Source organism: Anomaloglossus baeobatrachus, chromosome 3 (genome assembly GCF_048569485.1).
Source record: "Anomaloglossus baeobatrachus isolate aAnoBae1 chromosome 3, aAnoBae1.hap1, whole genome shotgun sequence".
Classification (NCBI taxonomy): Eukaryota; Metazoa; Chordata; class Amphibia; order Anura; family Aromobatidae; genus Anomaloglossus; species Anomaloglossus baeobatrachus.
The window spans coordinates 134,688,257-134,706,231 of NC_134355.1; the positions used below are offsets into that span (position 1 = coordinate 134,688,257).

At 49.1% G+C, this 17,975-nt stretch overlaps 1 protein-coding gene across 6 annotated transcripts in view; it reads right to left on the reverse strand.

Moving 5' to 3' along the window:
* The window catches only part of GEMIN6 (gem nuclear organelle associated protein 6), a 45,213-nt gene that overhangs the window by 17,051 nt on the left and 10,187 nt on the right, over positions 1-17,975 (reverse strand). The window contains exon 1 of one of the 6 annotated variants that reach the window (XM_075339478.1): positions 151-206. The exons of 3 other annotated variants lie outside the window; for them this stretch is intronic. In XM_075339478.1, the coding sequence (XP_075195593.1) occupies positions 151-193 (43 nt within the window). In that variant the 5' untranslated portion in view covers positions 194-206. 2 more of the 6 variants (XM_075339477.1, XM_075339480.1) reach the window with 2 other exon arrangements.

Consider the following 17,975-nt stretch of genomic DNA (forward strand, 5'->3'; position numbering starts at 1 on the left):
GCGGACACTACCTGCGCCGGAGGATGAGCTACGTGTGATACACAGAGGATCCCACATGTAGGCAGTGCCCGGTGTCAGGCACAGAGTGTGCGCCCCCCGCAGGCGGCGGCCATTGTACTACTCTACTCACATTATCCATAGAGTCCTGACCTGCGCAGTGAGGCGGCCGCACATCACGTGACTCCAGCACCATGCGCTCCTCCCTGAGCACAGCATACTGACGTCACTTCCGCTTCGCTCACCCACACCCAGGATGCTCAGTGTCCCAAAAATGGCGGGAACTAGGAACGGTCGGCGGGTAGTGTGCGAATGCAGGAAATAACTCCGCACACCTGCCTGTATGGGGCTGCAGCCCGCGGCGGAAGGTGCGGTGTATGTACAGGCTGAGGGCGCAGTGTGGAGGAAGCTCTGGGGGTGATGTAGCCGCGTCCTTCTCTGAGCCAATAATGACTATGGTACGGTGCCATAGAATCACTGGTGCGCTATCAATAATAGTGCGGACTTCCTCCACCTATAAAGGAGTGACAGATGTGTCTGGAACTGCAGCAAGGGAACCTGTCAGGTCCAATATGCACCCAGAACCACGAGCAGTTGTGGGTGCATATGTCTAATCCCTGCCTGACCGTCCCTGTATACACTAGCATAGATAAAGAGATGTTTAGAAGAAGGATTTGTAAAGATCTTTTATCTTATGCTAATGAGCGCTGGGACTAGTTGTAAGGGCGTTACTTCCCCCGACTAGCCGCCCTCTTAGCATGTTAGTACACCCACAGGGGCATACTAATATGCTATTCAATGCAGCGTCACCAGCGTTTGCGGACTCCGCTCTTCTGAATGACGGACACTTCCGGTCATGCGCAGTAGATCTCTCTGAAGCTGGGATGCGTACACCCGGCTCCATACCGCGCATGACTGGAAGTGCGGGACATTCAGAAGAGCGGTCCAGGTACGCGTGACGCTGCATTAAATAGCATGTTAGTATGCCCCTGTGGGCATGCCAAGAGGGTGGACTAGTTAATACCCTTAGGACTAGTCCCCGTGCTTATTAGCATACGATATAAGATCTTTAAAATTATTTTTTCTAAAGATCTCTTTATCTATGCTACTAGCTACAGGGACAGTGATGCAGGGATTAGCAATATGCACCCAGAACTGCTCGTGGTAATGGTTGCATATTGGACCTGACCAGTTCCCTTTAAAGGGAACCTGTCACCGGTTTTTGCCCTATAAGCTGCGGCCACCACCAATGGGCTCTTATATACAGCATTCTAACATGCTGTATATAAGAGCCTAGGCCGCTGTGTACAACATAAAAAAAACACTTTAGAATACTTGCCTATGTGGATGTGGCTCAGTTGGGCGTCCTCGTCCTTCGGTGCCGGCGCCGCCTCTTTCGGCCATCTTTGTTGCCGCCTCTGTCGTCCTTCTGAAGCTGGGGTGCATGACGCGTCAGACGTCCTACACACTCGCCGGCATTCAGGTCCTGAGCAGGAGCACTTTGGTCTGCCCTAAGCAGGGCAGATCAAAGTATTGTAGTGCGCCTGCACGGGACCGGCGTATGACGTAGACGAGTCATGCATACAGGCTTCAGATGGAGGACGAAGATGGCCTAAAGAGGAGGCGCCAGCACAGGAGGAAGAAGACGCCCATCTGAGCCACATCCACCGCAGCGATCGGTTTAGGTATTATATATTGTTTTTTATGTTGTACACAGCGGCTTGGCCTCTTATATACAGCATGTTAGAATTCTGTATATAAGAGCCCACTGGTGGTTGCCGCAGCTTATAGGCCAAAAAAACGGTGACGGGTTCCCTTTAACCCCTTAACGACCCATGATGTACTGGGTACGTCATGGATTGTGTGCCGGTAAGCCCTGCCGCTGGTAGGCGGCGGCGATCCGCGCACATATCAGCTGTTATCAACAGCTGACATGTGTGCCTGCTAGCCATTAACTCCTTACATTTCGCTGCCAAAATCTGGCAGCGATATGTATATGGGCGCCGCCATGACAGTCACTTACCCCGCCCCCAACGGAAGTCATGTGACATGATCACGTGACTTTCGGCGGTTGCCATGGTAGCACAGGGTCATGTGATGACGCCTGCAGCTAACATGACTCACTTCCTCTCAATGCCGGAATACAGCCGGCATTGAAAGTGAAGCAGCAAATCTGCAGTTCTCAGCTCTGTAGCTGAGATCTGCAGATAGTGCAAAGCGATCGGATTGCTGATCGCTATAGCCCCCTAGGGGGACTAGTAAAATAAAAAAAAAAGTTTTAAAAATTAAAAAAACCTAAAAGTTCAAATCACCCCCCTTTCACCCCATTGAAAATTAAAGGGTTAAAAAAATACACACATATTTGGTATCGCCACGTTCAGAAATGCCCGATCTATCAAAATATAAAATCAATGAATCTGAGCAGTAAACGGCATAGCGGCAAAAAAATTCCAAACGACAAAATTACGTTTTTTGGTCGCCGCAAATTTTGCGCAAAATGCAATAACAGGCGATCAAAACGTAGCATCTGCGCAAAAATGGTACCGTTAAAAACGTCAGATTGAGACGTAAAAAATAAGCCATCACTGAGCCTCAGATCCTGAAAAATGAGAACGCTACGGGTTTTGGAAAATGGCGCAAAACGTGCGCCACATTTTTTGGACAAGCTTGTGAATTTTTTTAACCCCTTAGATACAAGTAAACTTATACATGTTTGGTGTCTACAAACTCGCACCGACCTGAGGCATCACATAGATACCTCAGTTTTACCATATAGTGAACACAGTGAATAAAATATCCCAAAAACTATTGTACGATCACACTTTTTTTGCAATTTTTCCGCACTTGGAATTTTTTTGCCGTTTTCCAGTACACTATATGGTAAAACTCATGGTTTTATTTAAAAGTACAACTCGTCCCGCAAAAAACAAGCCCTCATATGGCAAGATTGATGGAAAAATAAAAAAGGTACGCCTCTCGGAAGAAGGAGAGGAAAAAACAAAAACGCAAAAATGGAAAGTGCCCGGGGGTTGAAGGGGTTAACTCACCCAGTCTGAAGATGGGCCGCTCTGTTAGCCATGGCTGCTGGGACTGGTTTGTGTCTTTCCCCCTCCTTGCTTTTAGTTTTCTTTAGGCTATGAAAAAATGCTAAAGATTGAGAGACTCAACATGCTGGTGTCTCAAATTCAGTCCGGGAAATGGAAAAAACAATTGTGTGGCCCCCCCAGCCAGTTTTCACCTTCCTGATCAGGCCAGTTTTTTTCAATTCTGACTAGTGTCACTGTATGAGGATATAACTTTGAAACGCTTCCAGGTCCCAGTGATTGAGATTTTTTTTTTTGTGACATTTGCCCTTCAACAGAGTTATGTAAAAAAAAAAATAACATTTCCCACATGTCTACATCAGCGCAATTTTTGAAACTTTTTTTATTAGAAGGATTCAAAGTTTATTAGCAATATCTCATTTTTCCAATAAAATTTATAAAACTATTCTTTAGGGACAACATCACATCTGAACTGACTTTAAGGGTATGTGCCCTGATCAGGACTGGGGGGGCAGCGCGTCTACTCCGCAGGAGACCGCATCTGTCAGTACCCACGATCAGGGTTCCGTGCCCTGCGGTCTCCTGCTTGTGTTCTCCCTACGGAGGACGCAGGCAATTCCGCAGCAAACAATTGACATGCTGCGGTCTGGAAAGATGCTCCGCAGGTCAGTGTTTGTTGCGGAAAAAACAAGCACAGTAGGCACGGATTTTATAGGAATCTAGAACTGTACTGTACACCGCAGCGGTTTGGACGCAGCTGACGTATGCTGCGTTCAAACCGCTGCAAATACTGATCATGGGCTCGCACCCTTAGAGGCCTAGATGACAAAAAATACTCAGAAGTGACCCCATTCTAAAAACCACACTCCTCAAAGTACTCAAAACCACATTGAAGTTTATTAACCCTTCAGGTGCTTGCTTACTTACATGCTAAGGGGGCCGACTAGCCAAGGGAAGTAACACCCTTGTGACTAGTCCCTGCGTTCATTAGTAGAGTTGAGCGGGATGGCAATAATCCGGGGCCGGCGGGTCGTTAACAGACTTAAAAATAAGTCCGATCCACTCCGGAATCCGGTGCCCATATAAGTTAATGGGGACCGGAATCCGGAGGTTAAAAACGTTTGTGGAGGGGCTAGGGGGCTGGGAGCGAGCGCGGCATACTCACCGAGGCGCTGTCATGGTGGCACACTCTTTCCGGGTCACGCTGTAACCTTCCGGAGCCGACAATTCAATATTCATTGTTTTCCCCGCCCACCGGCTCGCGTTGGTTGCAGCTAGACACGCCCCCACCCTGAGTGTCAGCATGTCAGCTAACTGCAACCAATCACAGGCGCCAGGACGGCCGGTGGGCAGGGAAAGCAGTGCACTGTCGGCCAGTTGAGTTCACGGTGGTAAACACTCGGCAGCACAGGTATAGCGCTCGGCTGCAGCCCCAGCCGTCGCGTTGTATCTGTGCTGTGTATACAGTGGCCAGAGTCACACGTGCGAGGCTTTGCCGGCTGCTGCCATGGCAGACTCGCGTGCACCCCTCGCATGTGTGATTCCGGTGAAAGTAAAAAAAAAAAAAAAGACGACGTGCGGTCCCCCCTATTTTCATCCTTAGCCATGATAACGCCGGCCGGGGGCTGGTATATCCTCAGCCCGAAGCCGTCCGGTAATGCCGCATCTGTTAGATGCGACATACTGGTGCGATACCGGCTCTTCCCGCTGGCGTGATGCGGTGCCAGTCGGGGTAATAGCAGGGGTTAGCAGGGGCACATAGCTGCTGCTAAACCCTAGGTTTGTGTGATGGTACAGGCGTCTATCAGATACCTGCATCACACAAACCTGTAAGTGACAGTAAATAAACAAGACAGAGAAAAATCCTTTATTTGAAATAAAATACAAAACACTCCTCCTTCACCACATTATTAACCCCCAAATACCTTGCAGCCTCGACGTAATCCACAGGAGAAGTCCCGCGGCGACACCTCCGGCTCTGCTACATGTTAGAGCGAGCAGCTATAGAGCACGGCTGCCCGCTCTGAGTGCAGCGTAGTACTGACCGCGATAAGCGATGACTGCACGGCAGACACTGTCACAGGCTGGGGGGCGCGTCAGCCAGGAACCAATCACAGCTGAGAGGACGGCCGGTGGGTGGGGAAAACACAGAAAGCTGTGTGACAGCACAGGAAGTGAAAGCGCGACCCGGAAGCAGTGTGCCGCCGTGACAGAGCCCGGTAAGTATGAAATGCTCATTTATTTATTGTTTTTTTTTCCATTTTTTATTAATTGCCGGTTCCGTATCGTGCAGCCGGAATCCCGGGCCCGGGAATAGTGCTGAAACCGTGCGGATCCGGACATTTACAGCCCGGGCCCGCTCAGCCCTACTCATTAGCATATTATAAAGCATCTTTTTTTTAAACTCGTTTTATTGAAGGTTAAGTATGGCATTACATCAGAAATCAAATCAACAATTTGTACAGTCAGGATATGGGTAAAAATTGGTTAATATCTAGAGTGATAATACATCAATAATCAAGTCAACATCCTGTACTCTTAGGATGGCATTGAACAGTAGATATTTCAGATGTGTCTGCTCACAAGTTATATCTAACATGGGGTAAAGAACCCATATTGACAAGGAATTTGCGAACTTGGTGTCGGGGACCACTTCACACTGTTGATGCATAACCTTATGATCTATAGAATTCCCCTTCCATATCACTGGTATGGTAGCAAATTATTACTACGACAGCAGTGTCTGTAGGTTGTTAGCTAGGGAACCCGGTGAGCCCCCAGTCAAGGGCGAACCCAACCATCTGCCCCATATTTTGTCATTTATTTAAAGAACGTCTCGTCTTAAATACAAATTGTTCTAGCGGAATTATAGCATTTACCAGTGCAATCCAAGAGGCCCTAGATGGGGACTGAGTACTCATCCAATTTAGTATAATGCCCTTCCGGGCCAAAAACAGGACCTTTTTTAATAATAGATTCTCATCTTGGGACCAAGAGTGTACATCTACCACACCAAATAGGCACAGAATCGGGCTCATAGGGACCGGTTTTTCAAGTATGGAGGAAAGAGCCGCTATAACCTCGCCCCAATAAGAATGAATGATCCGGCATTCCCATATCATGTGCCAGAAATCTGCACCGTCTCTCCCACACCTCGGACAACCCTCCCCCACCGAGTTGTTCATCTTTTTCAGTCTCTGGGGAGTGATATAACTCTGGTGTATTATGTATAATTGTCTGTTATTAATTGCAGGAATGACCAAAGTGTGGGATTAGACGATGTCGTCCCAAACTACATCATCTATTTCAGGAATCCTGGCTCTCCGCTTATCCCGGACAGAAAGAGGGTTATTCATGGCTTTGGCCCGAATGAGAGAGGAGTATAGTTTGGAGATAAGACCGCCAGGGCCTTGTGATCTGATAATTCCAATGATTGGGAAGGAAGAGAATCTAACCCCACGACCAGAGAACTGAGCCCGAAAGGCGTGCCTGATCTGGAGGTACTGAAACCCATGGGATTCCGGCAACTCGAATTCAGCTTGCTGTTGCGCAAAAGGACGGAGTTCACCATCACGGACAATTGAGCTCAGGGAGACTATTCCGCGATTCCTCCACTCACCAAAGCCCGGCAACCCACAAAAGTGCGGAAGGTCCAGGTTACCCCATAAGGGGGTCTCAATTGGTACATCATGGAATCTGAATATGGCTTTAGCCTCCTTCCAAATCCTGGCCCCCAGTTTGTGTATCGAGAGGATACGGCCCTCAGGGGCTCTCTTGTAATCTGTCAATAGGGGCCATAGGAGATCCACACCCGTGAACTCTGCCAAAAATCCCTCCGGAGAACCCATCACCCCAGGTAGTGTCCATTGACCCAGATATTTCAGTTGTCCGGCCAGGTAATATATATAAAGATCAGGAAGGGCCATACCCCCCAGATCTTTAGGCCTCTGTAATTTGGCCAATTGGACTTTCGATCTGGAAGCGCCCCAGACAAAGGTATTCATTAAGGAGTCCAGGGTCCGAAAGAAGGAGCGGGGAATCTGCACAAATACATGCTGGGTAATGTAGAGACACTTTGGTTCTACTATCATTTTGAGGTTAATCCTTCCCGCCACTGAAAGCGGGAGCTGGCTCCATCTATTAAATTTCTCCCCGAGGTGTGATAAGAGAGGGACGATATTTCTTGCTATCATCTCCGAAGGGCTTTTTCTCAGTATAATCCCCAGGTATTTAAAGTGATCAACCACCGGAATCCTAAATATGTAAGTGTTCGCCATGTCCTCTCTGTCCCGGGACAAAAAGAGGAGGTACGACTTTGACCAGTTTATTGCCAGGCCCGAGAACTCCCCGAATCGGTCAATAAGCTCCACAGCCCTAGGAATGGAGGAATCCGGATTAGATGCAAACAATAGCAAGTCGTCTGCGTACAGAGACAGGCATTCATCTCCCTTTCGGTGCTTCACTCCTTGGTAAATTGGGTCCGCCCGAATGCGCACCGCCAACGGCTCCATGGCCAGGGCAAACAGGAGAGGGGATAGGGGGCATCCCTGTCTGGTTCCCCTCCCCAGGGAGAAAGTTTCCGACACCCCGCCACCCACCTGGATGTTAGCAGACGGTGCTTTATATATAATCTCAATCCATCTGATGAATTCGTTGCCGAAGCCAAATGCCCGCAGCACCTCCAGCAGGTATGGCCATTCTATAGAATCAAAGGCCTTGGCCGCATCCAATGAGACCAGAGCCCAATCCTCCTCTAACTTGGTACCGATCTGTAAGATCACCTGCGCCCTCCTCAGGTTATCCGAGGTACTCCTACCCGGAATTAATCCCGACTGGTCTTCATGTATTATGGAGGAGATCACTTTGTTAAGTCTAGTTGCCAATATTTTGGTAAGAATTTTATAGTCAGAGTTCAACAAAGAGATCGGCCTGTACGAGCCGCAATCCAATGGGTCCTTGTCTGGTTTCAGTAGCAGAATGGTGGTTGCCTCATAGAAAGAGTCAGGCAACCGTCCCTTTCGGAACGAAGCCTCAACCGTTTCCAGGAGGGCTGGAGCAAGCCCCCCCTGATATCTGACAAATATTTCAATCGGGAGTCCGTCAGGACCAGATGCCCTACCTTTATTAAGGGCCCCCATCGCTTCCACCATCTCCTCCATACTAATGGGCTCATCCAAGGCCGATCTCTGGGCCGAAGTCAGTCTGGGAAGCTCCAGACCTCGCAGGTAATCAGCAATCTCCTCCCTCGACATGGTCAGTCTGGACTCATATAGGTTCCTATAAAATTCCAAGAACACTTCCAGAATGTCATTGACGGAAGTAACTGGTTCGCCATTAGGGGCTCTAATCTTAAGGACCGCAGGTGAGCTATTGGACTGGTGCACCAAGAACGCTAGTAGGCTACTAGATTGGTTCCCTTGCTCGAAATACCTCTGGTTCGTGAAGAAGACATGTCTCTTGGCCTTATCCTGTTAATATAAAAGATATTTCCTCCCAGCTTGTAACCATTGAGTTCTGTTTTCCTCAGACGGGTCCGAAGTAAATCTATGTTCTAGTGTTCTATTTTGAGTGGCCAATTCCTCCTCCTCTCTGGCCGCCTGTTTCTTGATATATGAGATGGAGGAGTGACAGCATCCCCTCAAATACGCTTTAAGTGCGTCCCAATAGGCCGAGTGATTTTCCTCTACGGAATTCGTCTCAGTATATGCCATAATTTGGTCAGGAATCCTATCATTGGTTCCGAAAAGTGAAAGCCACCAAGGGTTAATTTTCCGTGACAATCTGTGTGAATTACATCCCTCCCATGTAATGCCGACAAATATCGGGGAGTGGTCTGATACTGATCTGGGCAAGTGGCATACCATTTGTATATGAGCACAGACTCTCTCATTCCCACAGATGTAGTCAATCCTAGATAAAGAATTTTTCCCTGGAGTATAACATGTGTACTCTCTCAATACTGGATTATAGAACCGCCACATGTCACGCCATCCCATCTCCTGTAGGAATGCGCTCAGTCTGGTTTGTATTGTATGAGAGATCGAGATCTGTCGGGCGCTGAATCTATCCAATCCTGGGTTATTGATCAAGTTAAAGTCCCCCATGCAGAGCACCAGAGCTTGTGGGAATTGCGAGGCAAACTTAGCCGCCTCATGCAGTATCGAAATTCCCATCGCAGGGGGGATGTATATGGCTAGGATCACTATCATTACCCCATCAATGTGAGCTTGGATAAATATATATCTCCCATCAGTATCCTTTATAATCCTACCCGGGTTCCAGCGCACTGTTTTGTGGATTAGCACTGATACTCCCCTAGAATATGAGGAATGAACAGAATGGGCTGACCATTGAACCGAAGGCTTCTGGAGCACTCTAGTGGTCTCTAACAATAAGTGGGTCTCTTGTAAACATACGATCTGCTGCCCTTTTCCTGGCTGTGTCTAGTCCCCTAACATTCCATGTCATTACGTTTAAAGCCATTGAAAGATATCACTTGCTAGACTAAATAAAGTATGTCAAGAACTTAACCTACAGTAGAGTAGAACTTGGGTGAACATACCCTCGAATGCAAACAATCGGCTGCACTTACGCAGCCGACAAGAACTGGTCCAATAGTGTGACCAGGAGAGATTTTCCCTAGCAACGACTAGGGTGAACCAACGTGGCTAGATAATGTACTTGGTACGGGGGTGTCCTCAAACAAGGACATGAGCGGCTCCTGCAGTCCAACAGCTTAAATTTGTCAATTACCTTGCTACATAACATATAACATGCATAAATAAGGGAAAGAATAGGGGGGTATGGAGAGAGAGAGAGAAAGAGAGAGAGAAAAAAAAAGGGGGGGAGTGTGGAGGGGGAGAGGTGTGAAGGGGGGAGGGGGGGAGAGGTGTGAAGGAGAAGAGGTATGGAGGGGGGGAGCACGGGGGAAGAGGAGGGGAGGGGGGTTGAGGGAGTTGGGGGTTGAAAACAGGGGGAGGAGGACTGTTGGGGGAAGAGAGCTTGAGGGGACAGGAGGGGGAGAAGGGTTGGTGTGAGGGGGGGGGGAGTAAGGGGGGGCAGGAATAAGGGGGTTGAGTAGGAGAGGGGGGGAGGATGAGAGTGTGGAGGAAACTAAAGGGATAGTTGCAAGTAGCCTTAGGTTATGAGATACTATAATACGTGGTAGCCTAAGAAACTTTATAAAGCTCTACAATAGAAACCAACATTGTGAACTTAGGTGTGTTGCAGAATAGTGCGATCCTAAAATGGAGTCCCATACCGGTCCGAGAGATACAGGATAACATGAGTCCGCTTTAAAGTGCTTTTGGTGACGCAGCAACGGTCTGGCCCAAGTACTGTCGGACCTCACCTCAGTCTGGGCCCCACAAGTGCCGCAACTGCGATCGAAGTGGCGGTAATCCGGGACTCTGGGACTCAAACCGAACTCAGCAATGATCGCAGGCCATATCATATCCAAGAACGCAGCCCCGGCCCGCCTCCAGTTATCCAGACGGGGAGCCGGCTAGACAATTGGCTCAGTGGAGGACCATAATGGTCGTATCTGGGGACCCACAAGCATCCGGAGGATCGCAATCGCAACAGCGCATCTTCTCATAATCACCAGCTCATCAGCGATCTGGAGCCAAAAGATCGGGGAGCGGGCGCAACAGCGATCCCGAGCCCCTCTCCATTTACAAAACAGGAGAAAAGGAGGAAAAATTATTTCGCGCCTTCAATAACGAGGGACGCAGGATTCCAACAGTCGAAGATCAAAAATCGATCACAACAGCGATTTCAAACACAACGCCCCAGAAACTGGAATCGCATTTCCGTCCTCGCTTCGGAAAAGAAAAGGAGAGGTGGGTCTAAACCGCGATGTAGACACAACAACGTTCACCAGGGTGTCGCCCGAATCAGCATCGTATCAGCGCTTCCTTTTCAGCGAGTTGATCCAATCATCCGCTTCCGCAGGAGAGGTGAAGAACAGGCAACGCTCTTGATGAACCACTCAAAGACGAGCTGGGAAGATCATGGAGTAGGCAATCTGGTGTTCTCTAAGGCGTCTTTTCACTTGGATGAAGGATGCCCTTGTTTTCTGGAGAGACGCAGAGAAGTCAGGGAAGATCAATATGGAGGCGTTATTATGTGAGATCGGGCCCTTGCGTCTCGCCGCACTTAGGATCGCATCTCTATCCCTGCTGCTCAATAGTCGGGCCAAGAGGGGTCTGGGCTGCGCTCCCGGGGGAGGAGGCCTAGCCGGCACCCGATGGGCTCTTTCTATGGCGAAAGCCGCAGACAACGTCGCATCAGGGAAGGTTTCGGAGAGCCATGTTTCCATCAACTTACATGGATCGGTCCCTTCTGTTCTCTCCGGCATCCCTAGGATTCTTAAATTATTGCGACGCAGACGATTCTCCAGGTCGTCAGCCCTATGTGCCCAGTTGTTTGCTGCACTTTCCAAGGATGATAGTCTGCCCGGCGTTGCTCTTGCGTCGTCCTCTAGCGTGGAGATCCTCTGCTCCATCTCCTTTACCCGCTCTCTTAGGTTTTGCAAATCCAGCCTGAGGAGACCCACATCAATCTTAACCTCCTCGATTTTGCCCGTCAGCGACACTTTCGAATCCTGGATCGCTGCAAGTAATTGCGTAGTAACTTGCTGCAAGGTCATCTCCTGCGATCCCTTGGATCCGGCCTCCATGTCCTCCTCCTCCTCCGCCTCGCTGGCTTCCCGCTCTGCCTGTTTGCCGGCGCCATCTTGCTGGGAGTCCCTAGCAAATTTCTTCAGCTTCTCGGCCGCCGCCGCGCTACGACCTCTGCTCATGTTGCCGATCAGGATAATCACCGCACCACTGGTAATCCGGAGGTGTATTTAGGCACCAATTTCAGCAGGATTAATATAGTAAATCAGCGTTGGATAGCAGAGCTGCTCTCAAGTGCGACCGCTCATGCTGCCTGCTGCCCATGCCCCCAATTATAAAGCATCTTTAGAAATACTTTTTCTAAAGATCTCTTTATCTATGCTACTAGATACTGGAACGGTTAGGCAGGGATTAGCAATATGCACCCACAACTGCTCGTGGTTCTGGGTGCATATTGCACTTGACAGGATCCCTTTAAACTAATTTCACAAACTCAGCTGTAAACTGGCAACAAGTAGAAGTTAGTTAAAAACAAAGGCCACATGCCCTGGTGAGAAGTGGCGAGAGGTAGTTTTTCCAAAAAATTAAGGGCACATACCCTGCTGAGAAGTAGAAACAGGTAGTTTCTAAAACAAAATTAAGGCCATAGGCCCTTGTTAGAAGTGGTGACAGGTAGTTTTTACCCAAAATGAACACCACATACCCTAAGCAAGAGGTCGTTTTTACAAAAAATGAAGGGCACAGACCCTTGTGAGAAATTGCGAGTTAATTTTTACTAAACATTAAGGCCACATACACTGGTAAAAGGTAGTTTTTACAAAAAAAATTAAGTCTAAAGACCTGGCTGCACATTGGCGTCAAGTAGAATTTAGGAGGAGGCAGTAAACTATTGGGTTTTCAATGTAATATTATATTTAACCCTTAAATATAATATTACACTGAAAACCCAATAATCAGTATGCTGCCTCCTCCTCCTCCAAAGTTCTACTTCATGCCAATGTGCAACCGGTCTTTAGACTTATTTTTTATTTTTTTTTTTTAAACTACCTTTCACCAGAGTATGTGGCCTTTTTGGTAAATGCTACCTTTTGCCACTTCTCACCAGGGTAGTAAAAAATTAATTCTCGCCACTTCTCTTCAAAACACTGGGCATGGCAAGTAGAGTATATTACGACTTATTAATGTTAACCCCTTCACCCCCGGCCACTAAAACACCCTAATGACCGGGCCATTTTTTGCAATTCTGACCAGTGTCACTTTGACAGGTTATAACTCTGGAACGCTTCAACGGATCCTGGCGATTCTGAGATTGTTTTTTCGTGACATATTGTACTTCATGTCAGTGGTAAATTTAGGCCGATATTTTTTGCGTTTATTTGTGACAATTTAGGAAATTGTGCGAAAATTTAGAAAATTTCGCAATTTTCAAACTTTGAAAATTTATACCCATAAATCTGAGAGATATGTCACACAAAATAGTTACGAAATAACATTTCCCACTTGTCTACTTTACATCAGCGCAATTTTCGAAAGAATTTTTTTTTTCGTTAGGAAGTTAGAAGGGGTGAAAGTTCATCAGCAATTTCTAATTTTTCCAACAAAATTTACAAAATAATTTTTTTAGGGACCACATCACATTTGAAGTGACTTTGAGAGACCGAGGTGACAGAAAATACCCAAAAGTGACCCCATTCTAAAAACTGCACCCCTCACACTGCTCAAAACCACATCCAAGAAGTTTATTAACCCTTTAGGTGCTTCACAGGAACCAAAGCAATGTGGAAGGAAAAAATGAAAATTTTACTTTTTAACACAAAAATGTTAGCCATAAAATTTTCATTTTTACAAGGGAGAAAAGGGAAAGTGCACCCTACAATTTATTGTGCATTTTCTCCTGAGTACGCTGATACCCCATATGTGGTAAAAATCAATTGTTTGGGCGCACGGCAAAGCTCGGAAGGGAAGGAGCGCCATTTGAATTTTTGAACGCAAAATTAGCTGCACTCATTAGCGGACGCCATGTCGGGTTTGAAGACCCCCTGAGGTGCCTAAACAATGGAGCTCCCCCACAAGTGACCCCATTTTGGAAACTAGAGCCCTCAAATAATTTTTCTAGATGTTTGGTGAGCACTTTGAATACCTGGGGGCTTCACAGAAGTTTATAACGTTGAGCCGTGAAAAGAAAAAAAAATTTTTTTACCACAAAACTGTTGCTTCAACTAGGTAGCTTTTTTTTTCACAAGGGTATCGGGGAAAAATGCAACATAAAATGTATTGTCCATTTTCTCCTGAGTACGCAGATACCTCATATGTGGTGGAAATCAAATGTTTGGGCACACGGCAGATCTCGAAAGGGAAGGAGCGCCATTTGAATTTTTGAACGCAAAATTAGCTGCACTCATTAGCGGACGCCATGTCAGGTTTGAAGACCCCCTGAGGTGCCTAAACAATGGAGCTCCCCCACAAGTGATCCCATTTTGGAAACTAGAGCCCTCAAATAATTTTTCTAGATGTTTGGTGAGCACTTTGAACACCTGGGGGCTTCACAAAAGTTTATAAAGTTGAGCTGTGAAAATATTTTATTTTTTTTACCACAAAACTGTTGCTTCAACTAAGTAGCTTTTTTTTCCACAAGGGTATCAGGAAAAAATACACCATGAAATTTATAGTGCATTTTTTCCTGAGTACGACGATACCTCATATGTGGTAGAAAGTAATTGTTTGGGCGCATGGCGGGGCTCAGAAGAGAAGGAGCACCATTTGACAGCAAAATTTGTTTGAATCATTAGCGGATACCATGTCACGTTTAGAGACCCCCTGAGGTGCCTAAACAGTGGAGCTCCCCCACAAGTGACCCCATTTTGGAAACTAGACCCCTCAAGGAGTTTATCTAGATGTTTGGTGAGCCCCAAGGGGCTCCACAGAAGTCGATAATGTTGAGCCATGAATACAATTTTCTTTTGTTTTACCACAGAACTGTTACTTGAACCAGGTAGCTTTTTTTTCACAAGGGTATCAGGAAAAAATGCACCATAAAACGTATTGTGCAATTTCTCCTGAGTACGCAGATACCTCACATGTGGTGGAAAGTAATTGTTGGGCGCATGGCGGGGCTCAGAAGAGAAAGGCACCATTTGGCAGCAAAATTGGTTGGAATCATTAGCGGACGCCATGTCACGTTTTTAGACCCCCCCCCTATGGTGCCTAAACAGTGGAGCTCCCCCACAAATTACCCCATTTTGGAACTAGACCCCTCAAGGAATTTATCTAGATGTTTAGTGAGCCCCTTGTACCCCCAGGGGCTCCACTGAAAGTTGATAACGTTGAACCGTGAAAATTATTTTTTTTTTTTAAATTTTTGCAGCAACAAGGTAGCTTTTTTTTTTCTTTTTACAACGGTATCAGGAAAAAATGCACCATAAAACGTATTGTGCAATTTTTCCCGAGTACGCAGATACCTCATATGTGGTGGAAATCAATTGTTTGGGCGCATGGCGGGGCTCAGAAGACAAGGAACGCCATTTGACTTTTCAAACGCACAGACGCAGTGCACTGATTGGCCGCTGCAGGAGGCACGGTCGGATGAGATACAAAAAGCGCTGGGGATACGGAAAAAAAAAAAAGTCATGGCAAAAATTGAGCAGGGATGCTGATCCGCACTCAGCGGGATGCACGGACAGATGCGATACTTTTTTTTCCGTATCCCCGACGCTTTTTGTATCGCATCAGTCCGTGTGTCCCGCCGAGCGCTGATCAGGGATGCACATAACGGATCGGCATCCCTGCTCAATTTTTGGCGTGACAAAAAGCATCGGGGATACGAAAAAAAAGTCACGCCAAAAATTGAGCAGGGATGCCGATCCGTTATGTGCATCTCTGATCAGCGCTCGGCGGGACGCACGGACTGATGCGATACTTTTTTTTCGTATCCCCGACGCTTTTTGTATCGCATCAGTCCGTGCGTCCCGCCGAGCGCTGATCAGGGATGCACATAACGGATCGGCATCCCTGCTCAATTTTTGGCGTGACTTTTTTTTCCGTATCCCCGATGCTTTTTGTCACGCCAAAAATTGAGCAGGGATGCCGATCCGTTATGTGCATCCCTGATCAGCGCTCGGCGGGACGCACGGACTGATGCGATACAAAAAGCGTCGGGGATACGGAAAAAAAAGTATCGCATCAGTCCGTGCGTCCCGCCGAGCGCTGATCAGAGATGCACATAACGGATCGGCATCCCTGCTCAATTTTTGGCGTGACTTTTTTTTCCGTATCCCCGATGCTTTTTGTCACGCCAAAAATTGAGCAGGGATGCCGATCCGTTATCTGCATCCCTGATCAGCGCTCGGCGGGACGGATTCGATACAAAAAGCGTCGGGGATACGGGAAAAAAAAAGTCCCGTCGAAAACTGACCACGGATGCAGATACGTTATCTGCATCCCTGATCAGGGCTCGGCGGGACGCACGAGGTGTAAAAATGGACAGGGGATAGAGGAAAAAAAAGAAAAAAAAAAAGTTATACTCACAGTACCCAGAGGATTAGCAGGAGGAACAGCTTTACAGCAGCAGCAGGCAGGAAGTTGGACAGCTCAGTAGAAGACCCAGGAAGAAGGACCCAGCGATGGAGGCAGATGTGATCGGCCGGTGAAGACAGGTAAGAGGACGTCGGGGGGACAGCAGAGGTCGGGGGGACAGCAGAGGGGGGGGGGGGGACAGCAGAGGGGGAGGGGGAGAGCAGAGGAGGAGGGAGATACCGGAGGAGCTGCAGAATAGAGATCACGGTGGGAGGCCGGCAGATCGGGATGTCGGGGGCAGATCGGGATGTCGGGGGGCAGATCAGTATGTCGGGGGGCAGATCGGTATGTCGGGGGGCAGATCGCAGGGGGGCACGGGCAGGGGCCATTACGGGAGCGCGCAGGGGCTGCAAGGAGAGCAGAGGAGGAGGGAGATACCGGAGGAGCTGCAGAATAGAGATGGCGGGGGGCAGATCGGGATGTCGGGGGGGAAGATCGCAGGGGGGCACGGGCAGGGGCCATTACGGGAGCGCGCAGGAGCAATCACAAGAGCGCGCAGGGGCTGCAAGGAGAGCAGACGAGGAGGGAGCTACCGGAAGAGCTGCAGAATAGAGATGGCGGGGGGCAGATCGGGATGTCGGGGGGGGGGCAGATCGGGATGTCGGGGGGCAGATCGGGATGTCGGGGGGGCAGATCGGGATGTCGGGGGGGCAGATCGCAGGGGGGCACGGGCAGGGGCCATTACGGGAGCGCGCAGGAGCAATCACAAGAGCGCGCAGGGGCTGCAAGGAGAGCAGAGGAGGAAGGAGATACCGGAGGAGCTGCAGAATAGAGATGTCGGGGGGCAGATCGGGATGTCGGGTGGGCAGATCGGGATGTCGGGGTGGCAGATCGCAGGGGGGCACGGGCAGGGGCCATTACGGGAGCGCGCAGGAGCAATCACAAGAGCGCGCAGGGGCTGCAAGGAGAGCAGAGGAGGAGGGAGATACCGGAGGAGCTGCAGAATAGAGATGGCGGGGGGCAGATCGGGATGTCGGGGGGGCAGATCGCAGGGGGGCACGAGCAGGGGCCATTACGGAAGCGCGCAGGAGCAATCACAAGAGCGCGCAGGGGCTGCAAGGAGAGCAGAGGAGGAAGGAGATACCGGAGGAGCTGCAGAATAGAGATGTCGGGGGGCAGATCGGGATGTCGGGGGGGCAGATCGCAGGGGGGCACGGGCAGGGGCCATTACGGGAGCGCGCAGGAGCAATCACAAGAGCGCGCAGGGGCTGCAAGGAGAGCAGAGGAGGAGGGAGATACCGGAGGAGCTGCAGAATAGAGATGGCGGGGGGCAGATCGGGATGTCGGGGGGCAGATCGGGATGTCGGGGGGGCAGATCGCAGGGGGGCACGAGCAGGGGCCATTACGGAAGCGCGCAGGAGCAATCACAAGAGCGCGCAGGGGCTGCAAGGTGAGCACAATACTCACCGCTCCGTGACGTGACAGCAGCGGCTGCAGCAGCGGTGGCGTGGTACCACTAGTACCAGCCAGTGCTTCACGCTGCAGACATGTTGGGGGAGGGTCCCCAGAACAGCACAGGCCTGGGGAGGGCGGCCACCAGCAGATCAGACCGCCCCACTGCACACTGATTGGAGCGATTGCGCGTCATAGCACGATCGCTCCAATCAGTGCTGCAGGGGCTGGGGGCGGCATGTTTGAGATCCACCTATGATCTGCTGTACCTGCTACAGCACATCATAGCCGGATCTCATAGTATCACACTAATTCTGGCATTATTTTTACCGAAATCAGTGCGAAAGAT